General features: G+C 37.7%; 1 protein-coding gene across 1 annotated transcript in view; it reads right to left on the reverse strand.

Annotated features, from left to right (window-relative positions):
* LOC114081103 (contactin-associated protein-like 3) overlaps positions 1-27,602 on the reverse strand; it is a 119,617-nt gene that overhangs the window by 62,159 nt on the left and 29,856 nt on the right. Inside the window, 4 exon segments of the mRNA XM_071602604.1 lie at positions 2,992-3,098; positions 12,070-12,241; positions 18,819-18,823; positions 26,669-26,813. Of these exon segments, the coding sequence (XP_071458705.1) occupies positions 2,992-3,098; positions 12,070-12,241; positions 18,819-18,823; positions 26,669-26,813 (429 nt within the window).

The following is a 27,602-nucleotide window of genomic DNA, read 5'->3' on the forward strand; positions in this document are numbered from 1 at the left end:
GGGAAATTGCATGGAAATGGAAGGAGACCCTCAGGGTTATACAAAATTACATACAAGAGGAAGTGAGGGGAAAGGGAAAAATAATACAAGGGGGAGAAATGAATGACAGTAGAGGGGTAGAGAGAGAAGAGGGGAGGGGAGGGGAGGGGAGGGGGGATAGTAGAGGATAGGAAAGGCAGCAGAATACAACAGACACTAGTATGGCAACATGTAAATCAATGAATATGTAACTGGTGTGATTCTGCAATCTGTACGGGGTAAAAATGGGAGTTCATAACCCACTTGAATCAAAGTGTGAAATATGATATATCAAGAACTATGTAATGTTTTGAACAACCAACAATAAAAAATAAAATAAAATAAAAAGCAAAAGAAATGTCTGCTTAGTTCAAGGATACTATAAAAGAAAATGTTCTTTGTTAAATATGGTCAAGGGTCTAAATCAGAGGCCACCAAATCAAGAGTCCAACTATTACCATCTCCAACTGATGGAAATATAAACAATATAAATTGTTTTCTCAACATTCTTGGCTTTGGGCCACTAATATTCACGTTTCCATAAATAAACAAACATGCCAATAACCACCTAGGAACACAGCTCACAGTGATACATACACATATCAAATTGCCTAGAAGAACAAAAAAGAGGAAGAATAATTAGGAAACAAAATAATATAAACGGGAATGTAAATATGCAATAATTTTAAACTTAGAACCCCCATCCCTGTCCTCTATCCCACATAAAAATAGTGGCTTTATGATCACTTGGTTTTGATTTGGCAATATCCAACTTTCTTTTGATATATCCTTAGAGAATCACAATAAAATCAATTCATTAACAAACTAAATCATGTGCCACAGGGAGAAGACCCTTTACATTTATCAGTCAAGTTTCTCTTCTCAGTGTTACTTAGAATTATGTTTAGATCTCAGCTACTGATAGCAAACACATTTAGTTGGTATCTGCTTTGTCTAAGACACTTTTCTAATGTGATGAGGGAGCTGTAAGTAAAAGAGACCATCTCAGTGTTAACTCTGTGACTGTGACCAAATCCCTAGCCCAAGGTTAGATGACTAACTCCTTTCAAAGGAGACATTCCTTAGCAAATTCTTACCTATCAATGTAAAACTCAGTGAAGATGCGAGTGGAACTGATCACTGGATATAGAGGGGGGAGGAGTCACCTTCTTTTGCTTCTCTGTGGAAATCCCACATCTGGAGACCCAGGGGTCTCATTCCAAATCCACACTAGTTCCCTGAGATTCAGTTCCTGCAAAGTTAGATTTATGACAATCCATTCTCTGCATTATGCACCTCATAGTTTGTACCGGAATAAAATTAATTCACAAGGAATAGTTGTTTTTTTTCTTATCCCCACTCAGTCCTGGGTATTAAATCCAGGACCTTGCACATTCTAGGAAAGTGTTCTACCACTGTGCTATATCCCCAGTCCTTTGTAGTCTTTATTTTGAGACAGGATCTCAGTAGGTTGCTGAGAGTCTTGTTAAGTTGCCAAGGCTGGCCTTGGACTGGCAATGTTCCTGCATCAGCTTTACACATGTGTGCACTACTGCACCAGGGCCATGGAAGGGTTTTTTTTTTTTTTTTTTTTTTTAATGATACAATGCTATTATCCCCCTATCAGGAGGGACTGAAGGAAGCAGACATGAAATGTTATACTCCTCCTCTAAAGACCAAGGGAGAGGGGAAGTGCTATGGAGACAGGACCCCAAGTATCAGGAGTGACACACAAATTAAAACACCAACCAACCAACCAGCAAACAAACAGATCTAAAACAAATAGAAGCAAAAGCTAATAATTAGAAAAACATGAGTATTTCATGGGCTCTGTCATATGCTTCTAGAAACTAATGATTAGTGGTCAATAAGATTTTATTAGCTTGAAAACTAAGTAAGCTGTAAGTAAAAGGGACCATCTCAGTGTTAACTCTGTGACTGTGACCAAATAATCTGTGTTTATGTCTGTGTGACAGAGAATAATTCTTGAGGAAGGAGATGAGTGGTATTTGACAGTCTTGGCTCCAGTCTTAGAGCTATAAGTCTGCTGTCAATCTCCTCAGCCTCCTTCCTCCCCCAAGTGCTAAGTGTAGGTGATAATAACTCTTATCTCCTATGGTTGTTTTGAGTATTCAAGGAATAAAAACATGCAGAGGACTAAAACTGTGCATGCATATGATAAATTCTGCAGATATTAATTCTTTCCATCTCCTTCACTATCAAACAACAGCAAGACTGGGTGGGACCTGAAAGTTTACTATTTTCTCTTCATTTTCTAGAACTACTGCCACATTTACTCCTCGTCTGGTACTTCTGAGGTGTTCCTCATTCAATTTTATATTGACATCCTGGCCACACATTTTCTTTAGAAGACAAGAAAGAACTGAGAACTGAGAAGTATATGTGTACCCAGATCAAGGAACAGAACAAGATATCACATTGTTTGTTTTTCTTTTTCTTTGTTCCAGAGATTTAACGCAGGGGCACTCAACCACTGAGCCACATACCCAGCCTTATTTTGTTTTTTATTTAGAGACAGGGTCTCACTAAGTTGCTTAGCACCTTGCTGTTGATGAGGATGGCTTTGAACTCACAATCCTCCTATTTCTGCTCCTGAGCCGCTGGGATTATAGGCATGTCCCACCACACCCAGCTCACATTGTGTGTTCTGGGTGCAGTTTATTTATTTTTAACCTCCTGCTATATTTTATTTTACTACACTTATTTTCCCTTTGCTGGTTCTTTTCCTTTTTGCTCTCTATGTTCTTCTATTTGATACTATGAATTTTTAAAGCTACTTTGACATCAATGGGAAATAAAATTGATCAAAAATAAAGCAGCTGAAAACAAGTCTGTAAAAGACTATTGCTTCCTGTTTTCTGGTACATGGGTGCATGGACACAAACACATATGCACAAAAGAATGAATGGGATATAAGAACAGAAAGGAGAGCCAGTGGGTTGTGTGGCTTACAGGAATGGCAGGTGGCTCCCACGTAGCCAGTGTGAGTGCAGTCGCAGGAGAAGGTGTCCCAGGACTGGGAACATTCACCCCCGTGTTCACAATAGCTGGGCAAACACCTAAAGAAGGACAGACAGACACACTGCTGTTTCCCACATTCAGTCATAATAAAATGTGCATGTACAGGGAAAGATGAAGGACAATAGTCAACGGAAACCTTTCAACAGGACCAAAGACTGTGGAGTTTGTCCTCAAGGTCACTTGACACAACCACAAGTTCGTAAGTGCAGTAGATTCTCATGCATTTGTGACAGATACATTTTCAACACTTTGTTTTTTATCAGAAAAACTGTTTGCTTCTTACAAAAACATAAGATTGATTTCATACATAATCAGGATATAAATTGCTTGCAACAACCATAGACAGACACACATTTTCCCACACCCTTGTGATGTGAAACTGCAGATCTTTCCATCCATGGCATAGCCTGCATCTCTACCTTGAATGTAAGTTGGGCATGTGATCAAATAAGTTGGGCATGTGATCAAATTTAACCAAACAGACATTTTAACAACACAATATTTAGTAATTTAATGCAAAAAGAACAGGTTTCTTTTGTAAATCTCAACTATACTTCTGGTATGTATACAACGAAGTTTTTTGCCTAAAAGCACAACAATCTGATACATGTGTTATTTTCTAACTTGCCTGCATTTCCCCAAAGGTCCATTGGCTTTAATTCTTTATATCCATCATGATTTTTATGTATACAAATTTGCATAGATAAATACAGCCTTGTTCACAAATCTGAAGCAGTTTATAAGATCATGATTTATTTTTATTCCCTCTTCACTCCAGTTCATTGTTCAAATTGTTTCCACACAACTGCTAGTAAATAGACTGAAATTCATCACATCATGATATTTAGGAAAAACAGAAAACTAAAACACTGAACAACCATCTTTAGAAAGATACAAAGTCAAGAAATTTCCCCTCTTGACCATACACACAAAAATATAAAGGGTGAGAGTCCCAAAGCAGTTCTAAATTAAGCAAAAAACTGATAAGATCCTAAAACTGTTATTAGGAATGAGAGATTCACAGCAATAGTAAAATGTTTGCTTATGAAAAGACAATATAGGGCTGGACAGGGATGTAGTTAAGTGGTAGAGAACTTGCATAACATGCACAAGACCTGAATTCAATCCCCAATACATTAAAAATATAATAATAAGGGCTGGGGTTGTGGCTCAGTGGCAGAGCACTTGCCTACCATGTGTGAGGCACTGGGTTCGATTCTCAGCACCACATAAAAATAAATAAAGGCCTACCAACAACTAATAAAATATTTAAAAAATAATAATAATAACAACACAGTAAAGTATGAGCACTTGGAAGTGAACAGAAAAGCAGGTAGCTCCTATTCTGTCCCAATGTTCTCTGTTGCTCCAGGGACCAATTTGCAAATTAAAAAAAACGCAAAAAAAAAAAAAAAAAAAAAGTAAAATAAATACCATCAAGTGGAAAGTAGAAAACCCAAAAGATAAAAGGCATAGCTGTCTATTTTACTTTCTTTCCCCCTCTAACACTGCACAAATTATACTTCCAGATGCTGAAATACTTATAGATGTCACCAAGCATTATCTTCTAATCTTTGGTTTTCCTTGAAAAAAAGGGAAAATCTTCAATGTCAATAAAAATAGGAAACAGGCAAATTTGTTTTTACTTTAAGAAAGAAATATGTATTTGATTTTGAGAGTCTACTGGGATAATGCTTATTTGTAAATTCTGACAGTGTTCAAAACAGATTGTTAATCTTAAAGTGATCAATGTTGAGAATACACTGATAATCAGTTTATACCAGTGAAGGTCACATTTATATTATGAGATTCATACAAAAGCCTGTTCAGCTTACTTTACAGAGTGAATGCTGAAGATGGGATACCCATACCTTGAAAGTCAGCAGGTCAATTACATAGCAGTGGAAGGAAACAGAACAAAATATAGCAGAGATACCAAAAGCCAGACATTTCATACCAAACATTAAAAAACCTGAACTAGTTCTAGTCTGGTTTAGCTGTTCTCTATAGTTCTGACATTATTCCTTCTATATGGATTATACAAGTGGTATCAATGCCAAGCCCAGGATGTTAACTAGAGAGTTACAGCTTCGGGCAGGAGCTCTGGTCTCCATATCCCTCAGCTCTAGCTTTGCAACATTTATGTGCTTCCTGAGATGGCAGACCCACAGTAAAACCAGCAAGGTGCTGCTAGCCAGGATGGTGGAGTGGCCATTCTTCATAGCGTAGATGTGGTAAGTGGTGGTGAACTTCCCAGACCTGGCATGACAATTCCTTTTCAGCCCCAGTGTTGGGAGCTTGTAAGGGGGAGGCTGAGGGCATCCTGTATCTGAGGCCTGGTCTTTATGGGTCTCCCCTGAGGAACAGAGTGCCTCACCCTAATACCACCATCCTGACCTTTTATGGCTGGTCAGAAATATCCCTGAGCAGGACTCTGAAAATGGTGGATGAGGAAGAAGGTTGAAGGAGTGAACTCCCTTGTCTATAATGTGAAGGACAAGACTGTGACTCTGAAGAATGGTTTCCAGGTCCAGGTGAGGCCCATAACTCATTTCCTCATGGAGTTTAAACTATGAGCACAGAACACAAAAGCCTCAACTGTTTGTAAAAGTTACAAAACTGCCAATTTTCCTCTTGAGCTTGATGTCTGCTTCTTCCAAGGAGTAGAAGGAGTAGAAACTTTGGGATACCTCTGTCAAAGTTAATCCTGCTTTGTCATTTGGGACACTGACACTAGAATGAAACCCAATTTCTTATAAGAGGACACATATGAACACTGACAAGAGGCCTTCCAGATTTCAAGGGAAAGAAGCCAGATTCAGTGTTAAGGGTTGGAAGGTACACTTCACAGGAGAAAACAGTGATGTCTCTTCATACCCAGGGCTGGGGGGGCAGACCAACCTGCTTACCTCTACCACCAACACCAGGCCCTCTGAAGCTCTTACTTCAGTGGCTGCAGTTAATGGCCTCCTCCAGGCCTGAGGGCCTTCTCCCATAACCCCAGTCCCTACATTCCTGACTAGATTGTGAGTCCACAGAGAGGACCAGATACCAGATACAATGAGAAAAATCCAACATGTCAGTGTACCCCACCACATTGGGTGTGTGCCTGTGTGAGAGCCTGAACATGCATATGCTGGAATGTTAGTGTGCCCAAGTTATATGTGCCTGTGTGCCGATTGTAAGAGTATACCAGTGTGTGTAAGTGTGCTTGAGTGTGTGCCTGTGTGTGCCCTTGTGTGCCACCTGCACATGAGTATGCATAAATAAATCTGTGAGAGTGTGTAGGTACATCTATGAGTATCTTATCTAACTTGAATATAGTTCACTGCCAAAGATCTGGGGTTCATGGGGAGCTGTGTGCTCAGCACCCTGGCACTGTTTACACAGCAGTGAGGAAATATCAGTCTGCTCCAAGAACAGTCAGAGTCCATGAGAAGGTACCTCATGGCTCCTCCAAACACTGCAAGGGCCTAAACATGTATAGATTCCAAGAAGATGTCAACCAGAGTTGATGTAGAAAAGGGGAACAAGGATTCAGATACCTCTTTATACTTTCATGTTTCAAAAATTGTTAGGAGACCAGGGTTTTTAGCCTGGTGGAGAGCTGATTCTGGCAGTCAGTTAAATTATCCAGCATATATTTACAGGGCTTGAAGTGGGAGACAGTGTATAGATTTGCTCATAGCAGCTACTATGGTTGGAACATGTCCCCCAAAAGTTCATTGGTTGGAAACTTTATCCTCAAATTTACATGTTGGCTACAGTTAGAGTAGCTGGAGGTGAGGCTTTGGGAGGTAATTACAGTTAGACAATGTCCTTAGGGTGGGTCCACCATGATGGCATTAATGGCTTTATAAGAAGAGGAAGAGAGACCAGAGGTGAAATACTTGCTGTCTCACCATGTGCTGATGCAGCAAGAAGTCCCTCACTAGATGCAACTGTCCCATCTTGGACATCCAAGCCTCCAGAACAGTGAGCTAAATAAACCTCTATTCTTTTATTTTATTTATTTATTTTTAAATTTTGAGACAGGGTCTTGCTAAATTGCTTGGGCTTTGCTAAGTTGTGGAGGCTGACCTTGAACTTGTGATCCTCCTGCCTCAGCCTCCTGAGTCACTGGAATTACAGGTATGTACCACCACACTCAGCTAAACCCCTATTTTTTTGTAAAACACCCAGGCTGTGGTATTCAGTTCTAACAACAGAAAATTCTAAGAAGAAAAGACACTCATAATTAAGAGGAAAAATTCAGTTCACCACCAATGAGCCATTTCGTGAATAGGCAGAGAGAGGTCTTGTTTGCAAATGACTGAGTAGAAGCAGGATCATCTTCTCTCAAATGATAAGCTAAAAAATACATCTATGCTTTTAGGTGAAAACTCCTGTAGGTGACACGTCTCAGTCTCTTCTCAACTTTAAGGTTGTTTGCTTCTGTAGTCCTCCCACTATATCAAGATTTAATAGCTGAACCTCTGGGTCCTGCCCCTCCAAATATCCTGCTTCTCCCACATCATCATTCTACTGAATGGCACTAGCCTTTAGCCAGCTCTCTACGTGGGATTAGCCTTGACTGTTCCCTTGCCATTACCCCCAAAGGCTTGCAGCAAGTCAACCTGTGATTCTGCTCTCCAAAGAGTTTGTAAATCATTCATATTTTCTGGTTCCCTAGTTTATCTTATCCTTATTTTTCACTTGAGAGAAATTGCAGAAGCTTCTTACCAGGTTTCCTGGCCTCCAATCATACACTGTCTCTCTGTTTTCTGCACCCAGGTCATGTGTCAAGACTCTGTGCTCAGAGTCTTGCTTATACACACACACACAAGTGACTTCTTAACTTCAAGTCCTTTAGCAATTTCCCAGGGCATCTCAGATGAATATTTAAGCCTTCAAGTTAGCACCCAGGCCTCTAGCCTGATGTATCCCATGACTGGAGAGGCAGCCCCATCTCCAACACCCACTGATCTCCTCAACGCAGAACTTCTACACCAGCCCATCCACACGGAGGTCAGACTCCCCCTAGCACTGGGGACTTGGACAAGGCTGTTACTTCTACTGCCTGCCTCCAACTGAATTGACTTACCCACCTTCTGCCCCATTCAGGCATCTCTTCCTTTTCCTTGAACAGCATGTCTTGACCCAACAGAAATGAGACAGCTCTCCACATAGTGCCAGAGAACCTCCCACTCCCCACCAACTTTCATTTCATCCTATTTACTACAGAATGGATTGGCATAATTTTCTATAAAGGGAAAAATACTAAATATTGTAGGCCTGTAGGCCACATAGTCTCTGCCAAAACCACACAGCTCTGCAATTATTAGGAGAAAGTGAATATAGACATTATGCAAATGAACTGGTATGGCTGTGTCTCAATTGAACATTATTAACAAAAGCAAGCAGCAGTCCCTGGACCCTGGTATGTCAATTCCTAAGCTGTATCAAGGCACAGCTTCTTCAGGGTGCTGGTAGCTCAAACATTGCACTTCAGAACCCATGGGGGTGGCCTGACTAGGGCAGAGTCAGGCCCCTTTACCATCAATTTGAAAAAAGAAAACAGTTCATTGTTTTCCTTTCTGGTATTTTCAAACTCTGTACATTCCACACTTTTTAATAGTTTGAAAATTATTGTTAAAGGAATAAATAATATTATATTTTACCTTAAAGTGTTCTGGAACACAATTTTTTAAAAAGTAATAAAGAACTCTAAGTTTGTAGTAATTTTCAATTTTTTGTTTAAAAATAAAATGTACAATATGTGCCATTGGAGTTGGCATGGAAAAGATGAATACTCAGCCTGAGACCATGCAGATGGGAAGAGGTGGCAATGATGTTCCCACTGACAGATAAGAAAAAACACTGTGACCAGAGTTAGAGGAAATTGAAATCCTAATATCCAAAACACAATTGGTATAATATATAATTTCCCATTTCCACTACTATCATCCTTGAAGCCTATTATGGTTCAAATATGGAATGTCCCCAAAATTTCATGTATAGGAAGCATGGTCCCTAATACAGCAAGGTTCAGAGGTGGGGCTTTTAGGCAATGATTAGGGCTCTGCTCTCATCACTGGATTAACCCACTGATATCTGAATGAACTGAATGGAGTGAGACCTAGCTGGAGGAAGTAGGTCACTGGGAACATGACCTTGCACAATATCTATCCTGGGACTCTTCCCTTCTCTCTCCCTCTGTCTCAGCATGTGCTCAGCAGCTTTCTTCTGCCCTGATCTTCCACCGTGATGCTCTGCCTTACCTCAGGGTCAGAGCAACAGAGTTGGCCAACCATGGACCAAGATCTCTAATATCATGAGCACAAATAAATTTTTCTACCTCTTTGTGGGTAGGAAAGCTAACACAAAGTTAACACACTTGCATGCCAAAGAAACTAGCCATTTTCCCCATAAAGCATCTCTTGGAACCACCAGAAGACAGATCACTCCATGTAGATGCATCCTGATTTGGCTCAGGAAGGGTATTTACATTCCTGTCAGATTATAAACATCTTTTCATAATCTTTTTGTCATTTTAGCCAGGAATAGTCTATATATCAGTAATTGTTAATTCCTTTGCCAGATGGATATGTTATAAAATCCCCTGATTATTATGACTGTATATGAGCAAATATGAATGTTCTTGGCAGGCAGAGAAGTGGTCTGGGTAGATGTTTTGGTGCAGTGCAGAGGGCTGGTGAAAGCCTGGGGTTGGAGATGTTTGTTTTGTCCTGTTTTGAAACGAATCTATTTTTTAAGGTGTATTGGACATGTAGTTAATAGGTATGGCCTAAAGAATAAGAGAAAAAACAATGTTTTTCTTATTAGAATGAGGGCATATTTTTAGACATTAAACCATCAGAACCACAAAAACTTACAATTAGTGACAATATTACCATACAAAGTACTCTTGGCTATTTTCATAACAACTTAGTAGCCATTAACTCACTTTTTACTTAAGGAAGATTCTCTAATATTCTAGAAATCTCTAAGGAAAGGTACATACACTAAGGACTTTTAAGTGTGATATGGAAAAATATTCCCATTTTGGTGACATTTATACATATGCTCATGTATACTCATAAATATATATATATATATATATATATATATATATATATATATATATATATATTATATCAGGTATTAAACCCAGGAATGCTTAACCATTGAGCCACATCCCCAGCCCCAACTTTTAATTTTTTTTTTTTTTTGAGGCATAGTCTAAGTTGCTCAGAGCCTCACTAACTTTAAATTTTTGATCCTCCTGCCTCAGCCTCCTGAGCCACTGGGATTACAGGTGTGCATCACCGTGTCTGGCTCTGATTCTTTACATAAGACAAATATTGAGAATTCACCACACTTTGTAAGGTAATTCTGGCTATACTAAAACAACTTCCTGTGAGTTCCACAATTATACTGATAACTTAGGCAACTGCCAGTGAAATATGACTTCCAACCTTTGACCTCTAGCCCACTGGACAGTTGTCACCCTGGGTAGGAGCTCTATCCTGAAGATACCAATATCAGTGTTATTTTATGTCTTCACAACAATAGCGGATGTCATTGTTTCTGTTCATTTAATTCTCTTTTTAATTATTGTCCATCATTGCCAGAATATTTATATGTTGAACAAGGAAATGTACTTCATAAAATCCATGCTCCGTAGCAATCCTTGGACTAATAAAGTAAGTGACATGGATTCTTAAAGGAAATCAGCACCCCATGATTTGATGTCTGGATCCTCTCCTGACACCGAAACTTGGGCACCAGAGCTGGCTGCAGTTACTCCTTATGAATGATGGCAGTTTCTTTGCCATCTCCCCCAACCCCCCAAAAAAACTATATTCTGAAAATCAGGATTGTAGGTTTCTGACTAAAATTATTTGTCTCTTTGATTTCACTACAAAAGAATAAACTGTGAACATGACAACGTAAACATTTGCATTTAAAAAATATGAGACAATATTTCACATACTGGAGAAATATGGTCTTTATGAACACATTGCCAAATTGCAATTGTGACTTAAAGTTTATTGGCTATGACATGAAATTTCAATTAGTGATAAATTTAGAATAAACTTCTTGTACAAAGTATTTTACATAGCTATTTCAAGAGGTTCAGAGGCATGGATGTGGAAAGATTTAAGGAATTTGTTTATGTATTCAATATAAACCTTTTGCACACCCTGCTTCAGAAAAGGCATTAAACTGGGTATATCTGGTACAGGAAAAAAATAGTCTATATGGCTAAGCTTATCCTTTTAGCCAAAATGATTTAAAAGTTAGATAATATGGTAAAGAAGAAAACTTGAATAAAATTACAATGCTTAACAATTTTATTATACTATAGTGATAAACCTTTGTTTTTCTTATCATCTTCATTGAACTACTGCAGTGCTTAGCTCTGGGGCAACTGGGGAATCTCTTTCTTTATTTTGCTTACACATTGCTAAAGTTCCCTGAAGCATCAACCTTTCTTGAAACAAGATTTACTTCTCATTTTCCCTATAGAAAAGGGAGCTAACCACATATGACTTTGATTTACTGGCCCTCACTGATCCACTATCATTTTAGAATAGTCTAATCTGTTTTCTGTAATGGGACAATTTTTAAGAATATCTATTCTTGTCAGTATTTATTCACATCAGTGATTACAAGCATCAGTAATACTCTGTAAGACTTTAAGTGATTTACAGGTATATGAAAGGAAAATCCATGAGTGTGTCTTCCAAGACAACACTGTTTGAAAGGAACAACTGTTTAAAACCAAAGATGTTGTTCTCTTATTTTCAATGTGTTACAGTTTGGATCTTAAATATTCCCTAAAGGTCTAAGTGTTGAAGACTCAATCCCTAGCCAGTGGAAGGTTGTGGAATCTTTAAGAGGTAAGCCTGCTGTCATGAAAGACATGAAAAAAGTGTGTTTTTACAGTTGTGCCTGTGTTTTTAATTAAAAGAAAGAAAAAAAAACTGAAACAGGTGTGCTATAATGATCTAGGATGGCCCCTACCTGTCTGTGATGCCACAGGAGTCTATCTGAAGGTCGCTGAAGTTTCCCAGCGCCCCCTGCTGTATTGAGATGGGATCCACCACTGTGCTGCCAATGGAGATAAGCTTCAGGCAGCCCTGAAACCCTCCCAGGGGATTTTCACATTGAGAGCCAGAGGTGTTGTCAGGATAGCCTGAAAACAGAGACAAAGACAGGAGAAAATCAACAACTGTAACAAAGCTATTTCACAGTATTTATTGTATAAAGACTGTTGCTTCCCTGTTTACAGGCACCTGAGGATTAGACTTCCTAAACCACCTGGAAAGGTCACAGATAAGAGGATGATAGTGGGGTAACAAGAAGAAAAGCTGTAAATAAAGAGAGAGCATGAAAATAATCATTAGAGTCAAGCTTATGGGAAGACAAGAGGAAGAAAAGATGTACAATCCTGAAAATAGTTATTGCACCTTTGATTTAAGTAAAGCAACATGAGAAAACAATACTTGTAGCATAATACTAGACCATATAAACTAAAAGACATGTGACAGTAGTACCAGAAGAAAATTATAGGCATATCAATACTGGCTAAGTTTAAAATGTTTGAAAAGTAATTTTAAATTGAATATTTACATAAATATGCTGAACTTGCCTAAATATTAAGTTAAATATCTACTCTAATGTACATTTGCATATGTATACATACACATATTTTAATATTTTATAATTTTGGTCATATAAATCTAACTTCTCCCATCTCTTTTGAATGTGGCACTTTAGTCAAACATCTTTCAACATTATTTTTCAACACTAATGAACAAAAATTAACAAGCGTTTTTACAATGATATGGCACTGCAAATAGGAGAAAAATTAGCCTTTATAATAGTGCACTTATAAAGGGCAATATTAACAATTAAATTTTACAAGTCCTGCCATCCCCACCATTAATCAGTTTTCTGTAAGTTACAAACTGCATTTCCTATATAGTAGTTTTATCTCACACCTCGATTTCTCTAGATGACTGTTATGGTTTTGATATTAGGTGTCCCTCAGAAGCTCATGTAAGACAATGCAAGAAAGCTTAGAGGTATAATGATTGGGTTATAAAAGTCTTAATCTAATGTGTGTATTAATCCTCTAATACAGATTAACTTCACGGTGACTGTAAATTGGTAGGGTGTAGCTGGAGGACATGGTTCCAGGGGGCGTGCTTGTTTTTTTTCCAGGGGGTATGCATATTTTGTCTGTGGTGAAGGCAGTTTCTCTCTCTCTGCTTCCAGGTGGCATGTCCCCAGCTGCTTCCCTCCAGCCCAGACCAACTGAGCTAGTCATCAATGGTCTGAAACCAAAATAAACTTTTCCTCCTCTGAAATAGTTCTTGTCAGGTCTTTTGGTAACAACAGTGAAAAAGCTGATTAAAACAATGACAATGATCTTATAACAATGATGAGCAAGGGCATCTCTTTGAAATCCAAATCAAAGCAAGAAGAGTCCAGAGCATATCCTTCAGCCCATATGCAGACAGCAAGCACTTGAGTATTTTCTCACCCTCTATTCAGTTTCCCGTCTCAAACAGTCTCAGGTTTTTAGATTTGCATACTGCAAGATAAGCAATGGAAAAGAGGGAAGTAAAAGAAAAGGAAAGAGGATTCAGTACCTGTAAAGAGCAGGATAGGAAAGGCAGCAGAATACAACAGACACTAGTATGGCAATATGTAAATCAATGGATGTGTAACTGATGTGATTCTGCAATCTGTATATGGGGTAAAAATGGGAGCTCATAACCCACTTGAATCAAATTGTGAAATATGATATATCAAGAACTATGTAATGTTTTGAACAGCCAACAATAAAAAATAAAAAAAAAAAGAGCTTTTGTAATAGGTAACTCTTTGAGAAAGTGGACACTGCACAATACAGCCCAGTCCTCCACCCATAGTGCCTTTTCAGGACTGAGGTGGGCCCTCCGCAGGGTCTTAAGGGATCCTACAAGCTTCCAGTGACAGCCCTCTTAGGGGCTACCCAGCATCCAGTGATGCAGTGGAGAGATACGGTGCCTGAACTCCTTGGCTCATCTGGGACATCCCCAAGGAGCATTGCTGCTGAGTCTCCCTGAAGTCTTCTGAGTGTTCTGTTGTAACAGCATTACTGCAGCTCAGCTTTGTCCCTCATCCACCTCCAATGGCTCTCTCAACTTTACAAAGGTTGTTCCAAATTAATTCTCCCCACTAAGCCACCTGTGTAAGAATCTCCCACAGAGTCAACTTTCTGGGGAGCCCAATCTAGAACAAAGAAAAATAAAATTTCAAAGCATTTATTGAATCCAATACTTAATTTTCATATGCAAATGTGAAAATTACACAGCATTTAAAAAAGACTGCTGTAAACCCTAAAAATTATAAATTTTATGAGAAGTATAATTGAAAACAGTAATAAAATAGTGGAGAACATTTATTTATTCTTTGCTTTAAAAAATTATTTTTCATTTTTATTATTTCCAGAACTGTTTTTAAACTTTGTAGATATGTTAACATTAATTAATTATCATCTTTTTTTGCTACATGTTTTCCAATGATTTAAATATTAAAGAGTTCTAATGCTGATATTTATAACCTGATTTTTAAGACTAGTTTACTTTTTCAATTGAAAAATTTGTTATTTGACAGGTAACTTGTGAATTAATGTAAGGAAATGACAGGGCTGGGTGTTGCAGAGTACTTGACTAGCACATGTGAGGCACTGGGTTAGATCCTCAGCACCACATAAAAGTAAATAAGTACAATAAAGATAATGTATCCATCTACAACTAAAAATATATTTTAAAAAGAAATGACAATAACCTGCATATACAATAATTCAAAATATTTTCACTAAGCACCAAGTAGAACAGTTTCCGATCTTTTTACCAAAATCTCCTTTATCATTCAAAGACTGCCCCAAACTTAGATTTTTAATCAAGAAATTTAAAGCTGCCAATCAGAGCTTCCAATTAGCATAAGATGACCAGGTTAAATCCTTATAATGTGAGTAAAAATAACTTGAAAGCTTTAACCTTTACTTTTTTGGGGGGTGGGGGTACCTGGAATTGAACCCAGGAGCACTTAACCACTAAGCCACATCCCCAGCCCTTTTTCTATACTTTTTATTTAGAGATAGGGTCTCACTGAGTTGCTTAAGGCTTTGCTAAATTGCTGAGGCTGGCTTTAAAATTGTGATCCTCCTGCCTCAGCCTCTGGAGCCACTGGGATTACAGGCATGCACCACCGCACCCCACTGTAACCTACATGCACCCCATTTTAACCTATAAGTTCTAACTGAGGGAATCAACTGGTCTTAGGAAGGAAATTATAGGTTATAGGTCCACATGCCAAATATCATCCACAAAGCACTGGAACAAAATGAGTAAAAAGTATCATACTTGAAGTGAGAACAAAGTATCATATAAAATATATGGTCTTATATCTTCAAGGGAATAATTCCCAATTTCTAGGGGCATACAATGTAGCAAGGGGTACAGAATTAGATAGGATTCACTAACCCATAAAGAAGAAAAAAGGAAGGACAATGGGAGGAATAAAAAGTCCTGTGCCCTGGGATGAAATGGGAAGGGTATTTGGAGCCTTCATGAATCAGATGGCATCCAGGCCAGACCAGGAACATGAGTGGATGTCTGCACATGTTGGGGAAGAATCTTCAAGGCTGGAGAGAACAAAATGAACCAAGCCACTGACCCACAGACCTACTATTCAAAAGAAAGCAGAGTGTTTGTACTGGGTAAAGGGATGCAGTCTAATAAAAGATGTATAAAACAGAGAAAGGAACACTTCCTTCAGTGAAAGGGCAAAGTACCTTCCCCAGTGGAGACACTCCGTGCACTCTGTGGAGGTCACATAGCTGAGGATCACTATGCAGGTCACCAGGAATCCCAAGGCTCTAGATACCTGGCATCAAATCCATGGGCAAGAATATTCCTTCATGTAAACTGTCTCTTCTCCAAAAATTAAAACAACAACACAAGCAAACAAAACAAAACTCAAAAGTATAGGAATCAGAGTGAGCTTTGACCCCTGGTGCTTCACTGGTGTCCCAGCTGTCACACTAGGGAGACAGGGTCTGCTTTGTTATTCACACTGGTTCATTACTAAAAGGCATCCAGCATATCATGTCCTAATACAGCTCCCCTCAAAAGCAGTAAACACCACACAAAACATAAATTTACTAAAATAAAAAGAAGCATCAAATTAAGGATCTACTATAACACTACGACACTAACTTAGCATATTTTAACCCTTTTGTGACCCATTTACAGAATATGTGCACTCTATAATGTGCACTCTATAATGCTCTGGAATCCTTACAAATATTACATTAGATTGCTGTTTTAGTCAGCTTTTCAACTGCTGTGACTAAATGATCCAGCCAGAACAAGTGTAGAGGAGAAAAAGTTTATTTGAGGGCTCACAGTTTCAGAGGCTTTAGTCCATAGAAGGCTGGCTCCATTCCTTGGGGCTTAAGTTAAGACAACATCATGGTGGAAAAGTGTGACAGAGGGAAGTGGCTCACATGATGATTACAAAGTAAAAAAAGAATGACTCCACTGGCCAGATACAAATATATACTCCCAACCATGCCCCAATTCTCACCTCCTCCAGTCACACCCTAACATTTCAGTTACCATTCAATTAATCCCTAACAGGGGATTAATTTACTGATTGGGTTAAGACCCTTACAACCCAATCATTTCTCCTCTGAACTTTCTTGCATTGTCTTGCGCATGAGCTTTTGGGGGAACAACACATCTAAACCATAATAACTGTTTTTCTTGATACAAAGTCTTGAAACAGCAAATTTACATATTATTTTATCAAAAAAGGCCTACAATCAAACTCCTCCCCTGATTCTCAGACTACTTTGATATTTTTTCCCCTCTGAACATAACCAACTAAAAGCTGGAGACAAAAAGATTAAGACACATAATAATGGAAACTTTTTATGAAACAAGCAAGAAGCCTTAAGAAAGTATGTCGGGCTGGGGATGTGGCTCAAGCGGTAGCGCACTCGCCTGACATGCGTGCTGCCCGGGTTCGATCCTCAGCACCACATACAAAGATGTTATGTCCGCCGAAAAACTAAAAAATAAATATTAAAAAAATTCTCTCTCTCTCTCTCTCTCTCTCTCTCTTAAAAAAAAAAAAAAAAAAAACTATGTCATCACACTAATACTCTAAACTTTGCTACAAACCCTCATTTGGTGTTATGGAGTGAACTGACCAATATAATCAATAAGTCATAGATATAGGTTACAGGTATAAGGCAAGATAGAATAGATAATCAATAAGTAACAGACATAAAGACTACAGGAATAAGGTAAGATAACATAGATAAGCAATAGTAAGACATAAATTCATCAGGAATAAGCCTAAGTAATAGTAGAAAAATCATGTAACTATAAAACATAGGATTTATGTCAGAGGATAAGTCAATATGTCAGTATAGTTATAAATAAATATAAGCAAGTAGGTTAATATAGATAAGGTTAGATTAACATAGCAACTTGATCTTATAGCCTTGCATAGGATAAAAGACATAGGGTTTATAGATATTAGTAAAATGACAGGTGAAAATGTGTGTGTAGGCCATAAGATAACTATAGTTTTAAGTAGGCATCAAATAAGTTAGTAGTACTGTGTAAAACAATTGCTCTAGTAGAGACTCATTAGTCACTTGCAATAATTCCCGCCTTACTGGGATTATGGGAATAGGGTCACTGTAGTCATTTGAGTAAAAAAAAAAAAAGTGACTATAGAAATTCCATCTTAGTTTCTTTGTTACTGTTCCTATGAAGAGAGAACTGCATGAACCCATTTTTAGGAAATAGAAACTAAAGCTGTTTTCTTATTTAAAAATTTATTTTTCTGTACCTTGTACCCCACAAATTGTACCCTACTCAGGATGCAGTGGTGGTCATGGTGAGCTACATCCTTGGTTTGTGGGTCTACATGACTTTGAGATTGTCACCCCACCAACCCCTGCCCAAATTCAGGATGTGACTGTCTAGCACCTGCTTGAACCCGGGACTGTGGTCAACTGAACTGCAAAGCTAATGCTTTTTTTTAAGATTCTTTTTACCGTTTGCTTGCTGACTGGAAAATTCCAGTACTGCCTGGAGCCCAAAGGCCCACTTATTAATATTTTAATTTCTGCATTTGGCTAGCTTACATGATGATAAGCAAGCCACTGAGTTATGGTTTTTGTGTTTATATTCTCCTTGGATGGATCAGGAAGCTGCTTTCCTCTCACAGAGCTTGAGTCTCTACTGTGCATGACAGTCCCTGGTCAGGTAAATAAGGCTCTCTTTTGATTTGAAATTCGAACTTAGAGTGCTTTCTGGAGTGGCTCCCCATAATATTTGTTCACCAAGTTATAGGCGTTTTATAAAGTACTCAAGTAATTAACAGTTCATAAAAATAGGGGGAAATTTTTAGGTGGAAACAAAACTGACACCAACTCATTCTTTGGCAGTCTTCTAAAATGCCATGCCCACACAGAGGAACATTTGCTCACACAGAGAGACATCCGCACAGGGTGCCTTGGGTACCTGGAGCACAGACATACTGCCAGACACCTGCTCTAGGTAGACCAAGGAGCCAAGAGTGGGCTTTTTGTGTCACACATAGATGTCCTCCAGCACCTGCTATAGTCCGTGCCTTAGCTCTGTGAAGGGCTTCTGCACTGTGTCTTTCAGCTGCATTTCATTCTTTAGTTTTGAGACATCCTCTGTGATTACTTGCTCTAGTTTCTAGAAAATACAAAACTGCAATCTTTTATGTGGGGAAAAAACATCCTGTCTGTCTCAGGATATCCAGAAATTTATGGATACACTAGACAACACCAGTTCAAGTTGCTTCCTGATGGTGCCACCGACAGAATCCTGACTCACAAGAGAAATAAAGCAAGCCTTGAATGATGACTCCAACTCATCCACCAAGAATTGTTAGAGTTTTTCAGAGTGCCAGGCGCTGCCTGAAGAAGCCAGGTCTGGCCTAGGAGTCCCCATGGGAGTGACCCGGTCCCCAGTGTGTACCCTGAGAACACATTGCCCAGCAGAGCCACCCTGTCTGCAATCACTATTTGATCTTTAAAATCAAATTGGGCAAATAATTTTATGAAGTAAAGATTTTAACCACTATACACAGGTATTTTTTCTTTCGTTTCTATTTGTTCTTTTGTGTTCAGATCACTGATGCATTTTCGAAGAACAGGATATTAAAATTCAGCCTCTTCTTATTCCAGCACAATATGTGCTGGCTTTCTACCTAAGGATTTTCATAAAATGCACATAGTTGATTTTCACTTTTCTCACAGTGGCTGAGACTTTCAAAAATGCTGTGCATCTTGACAAATATAATTGAAAACAAGCCAAGACCTGCATCTGGTTTAAAACAATTGACAGGCAACATGTAATCTTAAATTAACCTCAAAAAAACTTTGCTATTTCAAATTTAATGTTACATCAAAAATATTCATTAAACTCCAGAGCCTTTCTTTATGCTTATTTTATGTGCCAATGCATTTTTTTTATTTTTATTTTTTTCAATGCATTTATTTTAATTTGTAAAAGAATTTCTGAAGGGTTGGATGCATTTGGAAGAAACTTGATATATCAGTATAGAGGTGTCTTCTACTTAGAGTAACTTATTAGGAGCATTAGGAGAAGTAATAGAAACATTTCTTTATTGCTTATTTTTAGTTATACAGATAGTAGAATTAATTTTGATATAAATATACAAGCATGGAATATATCTTATTCTAATTAGTTCCCCATTCTTATGGATGTACATGATGCTGGGATTGACTATGGTTATTAATGTAAAGACAAAGGAAAAATATTTTGGATTCTTTCCACTGTCTGTCCTTTTCTTATCCCTATCCCCTTTCCTTCATTCTCCTTTGTATAATCAACTGAATTTCTATTTTTCCCCTCTCCCCTTATTTGAGTTAGCTTCCACATATCAGAGAAAACATCTGACGTTTAGCTTCTTGGAACAGGCTTATTTCACATAGCATGATAGTTTCCAGATCTATTCACTTCCTTGCTAATGTCATAAAGTCATTCTTCTTTATGGATGAGTAATACTCCATTGTATATATACCAATGGAGTATATATATGCCTAGGTTGGTTCCACAGCTTAACTATTGTGAAATGAGCTGCTATAAACATTGATGTATCTGTGTCACTGTAGTATGATGATTTAACTGGGGTCAAATGGTGGTTCCATTCCAAGTTTTTTGAGTAATCTCCATACTACTTTCCAGAGTGGTTGCACCAATTTGCAGTGCCACCAGCAAGCAATTTATGAGTATACTGTTTCCCCCATCCTTGCCAACTTTTATTGTTATTTGTAATCTTGATGACTGACATTTTGACTCGAGTGAGATTATGTCAGTAATTTTAATATGTATTTATCTAATTGCTAGAGATATTGGACAGTTTTTCATATATTTGTTAGCCATTTGGACCTCTTTTGAGAAGTGTCAGTTCAGTTCATTTGCCCATTTATTTATTAGGTTATTCGTGTGGTTTCTTGTTTGTTTTTGGAGTTAAGTTTTTTGAATTATTTATATATCCTGGAGATTAACTCTAAGATGCAAGTAGCAAAGATTTTCTCCCATTCTGTAGGTTCTCTCCTCACATTCTTGATTGTTTCTTTTGCTGTGAAGAAGCTTTTTAATATAATTCCATCCCATTTGTTGATTCTTGATTTTACTTCTTGTACTTTTAGGAATCTTGTTGAGGAAGTCACTTCCTAAGATGACATGATGGAGAATTTTTCTTTTTCTACTTTTTCTTCTAAAAGGCACAAGGTCTCTGGTATAATGCCTAGGTCCTTGATCCACTTTGAGTTTTGTGTATGGTGAGAGATAGGGACCTAATTTCATTTTGTTACATATGGATTTCCAGTTTTCCCAACACCATTTGTTGAAGAGGCTATCTTTTCTCCAGTTTATGTTTATGGAGTCCTTGTGTAGTATGAGATAACTGTATTTATGTGGGTTTGTCTCTGTATCTTCTATTCTGTACCATTGGTGTTTATATCTCTTTTGGTGCCAATACCATGTCATTTTTGTTACTGTAGCTCTGAAGTATAATTTAAGGTCTGATATTGTGGTGCCTCCTGCCTTACTTTTCTTACTGAGGATTGTTTTGGCTATTCTGGGACTCTAATTATTTTCAGATGAATTTCATGACTGCTTTTTCTATTTCTATGAAGAACATCTTTGGAATTTTGATGGGAACTTCATAGGCAATGGCAATATTAAGTAAAATATTTTTGCATAATCACTAACATTATTCAGCATTAAAAGAGAATAAAATCATGGCTTTTGCAGGTAAATGGATGAAGCTGGAGAATATGATGCTAAGTGAAATTAGCCAATCTCCCAAAACCAAATGCTGAATGATTCCTCTGATTTAAGGATGCTGATCCATAATATGCTCTGGGGGTGGGGGAGGAGATGGATGGGAGGATTAAATAAACTCTAAATAGGGAAAAGGGGAAAAGGGAAGGGAGGGAGCATGGGGGTAAGAAAGACGGTGGAATGTGATGGTGATCATTACCCTAAGTACATGTAAGAAGACAAAAAGAATGTGACTCTACTTTGTGTACAACAAGAGATATGAAAAATTGTGCTTTATATGTGTAATATGAATTGTAATGTATTATGTTGACATATATAACAAATCAAAATAATAAAAAAGAATCACTAGTATTTCTTTTCTGCTTATTTCCCTTTTATCTAGATCATAGACCTCAAACTATTCCAAAATAAAATGTGGTATATTTTTCTTTTAGGAATAAAATTAAGCCACGTCCAATAATTACAATAAACATTTCTTAATGTAGAATTTTAAAGAAGAAGAAGGTCAAGCCACTAGGTACATGTCTCACTAGTCACAACAGAGAGAGAAGTAGAAAAGGAAGGGAAATTGAGATTCAAAGCCAGCAAAAGCCAGGAATGTTCCATTTCTTCATGCAGAAGGTTTCTCCCAAGCCCATACAAAAGGTAAAATGGTGGAGGTTTCTTCATTAGGCACCTCATTTGAGATTAAAGGTGTAAATAGGGAAGTGGATGCTTACTGTACAAATAATAAAATGTATCTTTCACTATTGAGGAGCGTTATCATGATTAAGTTCCTGTGAGGAACACAAGAGGACCTGATACTTTATGCCACTGTACCAGAAAGAGGTCAGCAGAGTGAGACTTTGTTACAGAGTGGTCCCCTCATGTTTCACACATGGTGGGTTTGGCACCTTTGAACATAATTTAGTATTCCCAACTCTGTGGTAAAAAATCTGTTAATTAATAGTACAAAGATCCTGTAGCAGGGAATTTTTAACTTTTAGTCACCCTCAATAGCAGGCACCAAAAGTACAATATGCTATGGTGAAACAGCTATTTGAAGAACACTTCACACACACACACACACACACACACACACACACACATCCTTAGGCTGAGAAAAAGATAATTAAATCAGAGTTCTAATGTGAGAAATAAAAAATACTGCTATTTGTTATGGTTTTGATATGAGGTGGCCCCAAACACTCATGTGTGAGACAATATAAGATTGTTCATAAGTGAAATGATAGAGAGTTACAACCTAATTAATGGATTCATCCACTAATATGGACCAACTAGGTGGTAACTGTAGGCAGGTAGGATGTTGGTTAGAGGAAGTAGGTCACCGGGGGCATGACTTTGGGGTTTATATTTTGTCCCTAGTAAGTACAGCTCTCTGTTTCCTGACTACTGTGAGCTGCTTTCCTCTGTCATGGCTTTCTACTATGAGGTTCTGCCTCAACTTGGGTCCAGAGGTATGGAGTCAGTTGACCATGACTGAACCTCTGAAACCAGGAGCCAGAATAAAACTTCTTCCTCCTTTAAGTTATTCTGGCAAGATCTTTTAGTCACAGCAACACAAAGTTGACTAAAACACTGTTGAGTAGGTGAATCTCTCTCACAAGAAGAAAGCTGCATACTGAGACATCCAGACCAAAATATAGCAGATAACATAGCAAATAGTTCCATGCCACCAGAAGGTCTTGGTTTATGTTGCTGTCCTTTCATAATTACTCATATCATCCCTCTCATTCTCTAAAGTGTCCTGGTTTGGACAATAAACTTACTGTCACCCTAACTATAATAGCAAGGCACACATATATGCTTTTAGGGTGAAGTACTATCATAAAATTTGGTTGACTATAGCTATAACATAATTTGGAAAAAGGGGTTAAGCTTACATTAGAAAATAAAGGGGAAGAGAACTGGTTGTAGAGTGTCTCAGATCACAGGATATTGATTTCTTTGAAGAATCAATGTCATTAACTGACTTCCACTTAGTGGACCCAGGAACACTTTATTAGCCCAGTTGTTGTGACAGTGTGTGAACTGGGTGAAGTAAATTTCCTTGTTCAGTGTCAAACATATTCTGGCACCAATGGACACTAATTAAAAAGAGAATTAAATGAACAGAAACACTGACACCAACTACTCTTGTGATTGCCTAAAATAACCCTAATTCTGGGGTTGTCAGGGTGGAGTTCCTCTCAAGATGAAGCTGAGTGGCCCCAGAACAAACCTGGAACACCCATGCATTAAAGTTCTGAGTATAATATATCTACTAAAAGCCAGAACTCCATGTCTATTCATCCTATATTTTCTCTACTGGGTTTCCTGGGAGTACAAATAATAGATACCTTTTTAATCTAAAAAAAAATGAGCAAACTGATATGTTTGAGTATTTATTTGCATGTGTGTTTTTACCTGATGAAAGCAGTACTTCAGTTTGTTAAATATTATATATTCTTTCTTCAGGAAAAAAAAAGATACATTTACATTGGCATAATATCTATAGAGGACTAAGTCTGAATTAGTGTCTAAAATTGTACTGTGGGAATTAGCTGGTTATTTATAGCCATGCATATAGAGGTCACTCTATATTTATACATTTCTTAGGAATAAAGTGCTGGGATCGCAAATTCTGAAAATATTTTTGCAACTAAGTGCAAATTTGCAATTATAACAGAAAAACTGTTAAGTCATAATGAAGAAAAGTTATCAAGCTCCCCTCCCTGTTAGGATGTTTATAATCTGTAATTTCGCTCATCTTGGGGAAATAGTTTCTCATTGGAAACTATATTAGCAAGAAACTTTTTGTGTCTAACAATAAAATTTTATGAAAATGCACAAGAAAGGACTGTTTTAACTCCAGATCTCTAGGGTCCTGTCGAATATATTGGAGGAACCAAAAGCTAGGTCTGTGTGCATGACTTATGTGAGTTCTAATGAATGCAACTTAACAACCAGTACATGTCACTTAAACTGCAGTATGTCACTTCTGCTTCACTGAACTAACTCTACATTTGAGCACCATAATATGGTACATAAAGAAAATTTTAAAAATCACTGGTAAGATGATTCTTAGCAACTGTACAAGAATTATTAATAATTTTTTTAAAAAAATAGTAAATATGGGCACAATCAAAACATGTATCAATAGTAAAAAGAGACAGTGGAATAGATAAGTAAACTATGATAAAATATTCATTGAAAACCATGCAGCAGTAAAAATTAATTAAGTTTGCCAATTCACATATACATGGCTGGATCTCAGAAAGTAATGAAGAAGAATAAAAGGAAGTCATGGAAGAATGCACAGTCTTACCCTATGTATTAAGTTAAAAGTGGGCCAGCACAAAATAAAATACTACTTAAAATTACTTACATAGATGATAAACCTACGAAGTGCAAGATAATAACTCCCTGGGAGATGAGTTTAAAGGAAGTAAGAGAAGCTTCAAAAATACTATAATGTTGCATTCTATAGGCTTTTAAGAAATATTAGTAATGCTGTATAAATGTGTGAATGTGGTCTATTTCCCAGTAACAATTCATATCACATCAGTGTGTAAATATTTATGGAAAGTACTTATGCTCATGGCTCTGTGCATTGCATATTCTGAATATGTGTTAAAATATGAAAGATGATTCTGTGATCTGAAAGCATTTTTCTCCAGTGTACTTTATTTTGTATCATTAAACAATACAGCCAGGATTTTGTTTCCTATCCCTTTTAGTGCTTCAGAATCTTTTACCCTTTGAATTATAGTTCTTGTATAAATTCTCATTTTGGTATTGAAGGAATTTGTTTCTCTGCAGAGCTATAAAATCTTTCATAAATAGCAAACATCTTGTAAAACCCTCTCAGGATCAGAAATGTACCATATTTAGCAAACAAGAAAAGTACACAGTCCAATGTTTAAGGGTGTTGACACTATTTTACCTCTTGCAGTCATGGTTGCTCTAGGAAACTTGAAAGATTAAACAACTGGATTCATGGTTTGTATTTCCATTGTCAATTCTTAGAGAGGGTTTTATATTTTCTTTTTGGGCTGGAAAGCTATCTCCATCATGATTCCAATCTTATTTTAGAAAGGAACAACTATAAAATGCAAAACAGGAATAATATCAAGAAAGGCATTAATCCAAGGTTAGAAATAACTCTTACTATTGACAGGTCCAAGCATCTAGTGGCAAAAATTTTTCACTTGACTACCCCAGGGATAGAGATTCATTACCCTCAGAGGCACTCTCTTGCTGGCTGAAGGGATCCTGGATGAACTAAATCGAAGAAGACCCATTCAGCAAGCAAATGCTCCATTTACTGGAGCCCAGAGGATATGTCCTGGTGTTGTCTTGGTAAAATGCATTGCTAAACAAGAGTAGAAAAATTAATAGACAATATCTTGCTCTATTGTACATAATAGTGCCCTTCCATATAGATGGCTTCTTAAACTCTAAAGTACTGAAGACCACCTGGGATCTTGGTCACATGCAGATCATGATGCAGAAGGTGAGGGGCAATGAGTCAGCATTTCCAGCAAGCTTTCAGGTGTTGCTGAAGAAACATTCCAAGGAGAGGAGGAGCCAGCAGTCAGAATAAAGCAACTATGCAGTAATAATGTTGACAAATGAAATCAAAACGAAAGGTTGTAACAGCCTTTGGGGATTAGGGAAATTCCTTGTGATAAGGGTTAGAAATAGACAACAAGGATGCTCCACATTGTCTTCACATTAAAATCACCTGAAGGGCATTTAAAAAACTCAGGACACAAGATTAGTTAACTCAGCACCATCATGTTTTTTTAGTTATTGATGGACCTATTATTTTACTTATTTATATGTGGTGCTGAGAATGGAACCCAGTGCCTCACACATGCTAGGCAAGTGCTCTACCACTGTGGCATGACTCCAGCCCTGCACCAGCATTTTTGAAGCTTTCCAGTAGATTGCCACGTGCAGCTGTAGTTGAGAACAACTCCCAAGAGGAAGCCCTATTTAAAATCAATCACATCAGTGCACATTTAAATAAGATCAATGAGTAGACTTGCATTTTAGGCTACAATTTATTGTCTTTGTCCATCAAAATTCCCAGCTGACTATCACTGAAAGAGAAAAATCATTCTAAAATATCAGTTTTCATTTAGCAATATCAGTCACCTTGGAATGTGGAAGATACAAATAAGGTTTGATTAATATAGCCTGTGCCTTTTACTTACCCCCAATAATAGGTATTAGCAGAATGAATCTGCCCACGAAGGGAATGGGCAGCAGAGGATACATCATTGTCCACCTTCAGGCTCAAATGATTCCCATTAGCAGATAAGGACACAGAATGCCACCGACCATCATTTAATCCATCACCTGGAGGTAAACAAAGTGGGTTATAAGAGACCCCAGTACAGGACCAGTGCCTGAAAACAGTAGATGCAGACAATGGCAAGTCTGCTTGTCAAAGACCACCACGTTCCACCACAAGTGCCCCGGGTTGTTTTTCTGTGTGAGATCTCAAAGGGAGACAGGGAAAGGCTGAGGAATGATTTGAGCTTTGGTAGGAGATCCTGAGAAGGTGATTAGGTGAGCCTGTAGCCTGCTCAAGAGGAAGGGATTGTCCATGTCAGCTTGGACAGCGGCTTGTTGAGTTGGGTTAGGGATTCAAGGGAGACTTTGTCTCTGGTTGGCCGGTTACGGACTGGTTTGTTTGGTTCTTATTATGTTCTAACAAAAATTATTCTGTTCATTTGGGAATATTGTGGTTTATATACCCATTGCCAGCCCTGTTTTTCACTTTCTCATCACTCTTTAAGTCAGACAAGTAAGGGGGAAGGGGGAGAAAAAGAAATCAGAATAAAAGGGATAAAGACACAGAGCAGACAGTCCTGCATTCTACACCAGGAGACAGGAGTACTTTCTTCTATCTAGGGCTTTTGTGGAATACATTTTCCACAACTGACCTTGAACTATCCTGTGATGAGAAAACATTTCCAATGACAGAACACAGGGCATAGTTTAGTCTCATCTAGTTAAATAATATCTTTATAGCTATTGAGAAGTACAGATATTATCCAAGATTTCAAATTAAAAATGTTTCTTACATGCATGTATTGTTAATTTTTATAATCTTAGTAGACAATTTAAACAAAATGATATGCT

Source organism: Marmota flaviventris, chromosome 16 (assembly GCF_047511675.1).
Source record: "Marmota flaviventris isolate mMarFla1 chromosome 16, mMarFla1.hap1, whole genome shotgun sequence".
In the NCBI taxonomy this organism is placed as follows: Eukaryota; Metazoa; Chordata; class Mammalia; order Rodentia; family Sciuridae; genus Marmota; species Marmota flaviventris.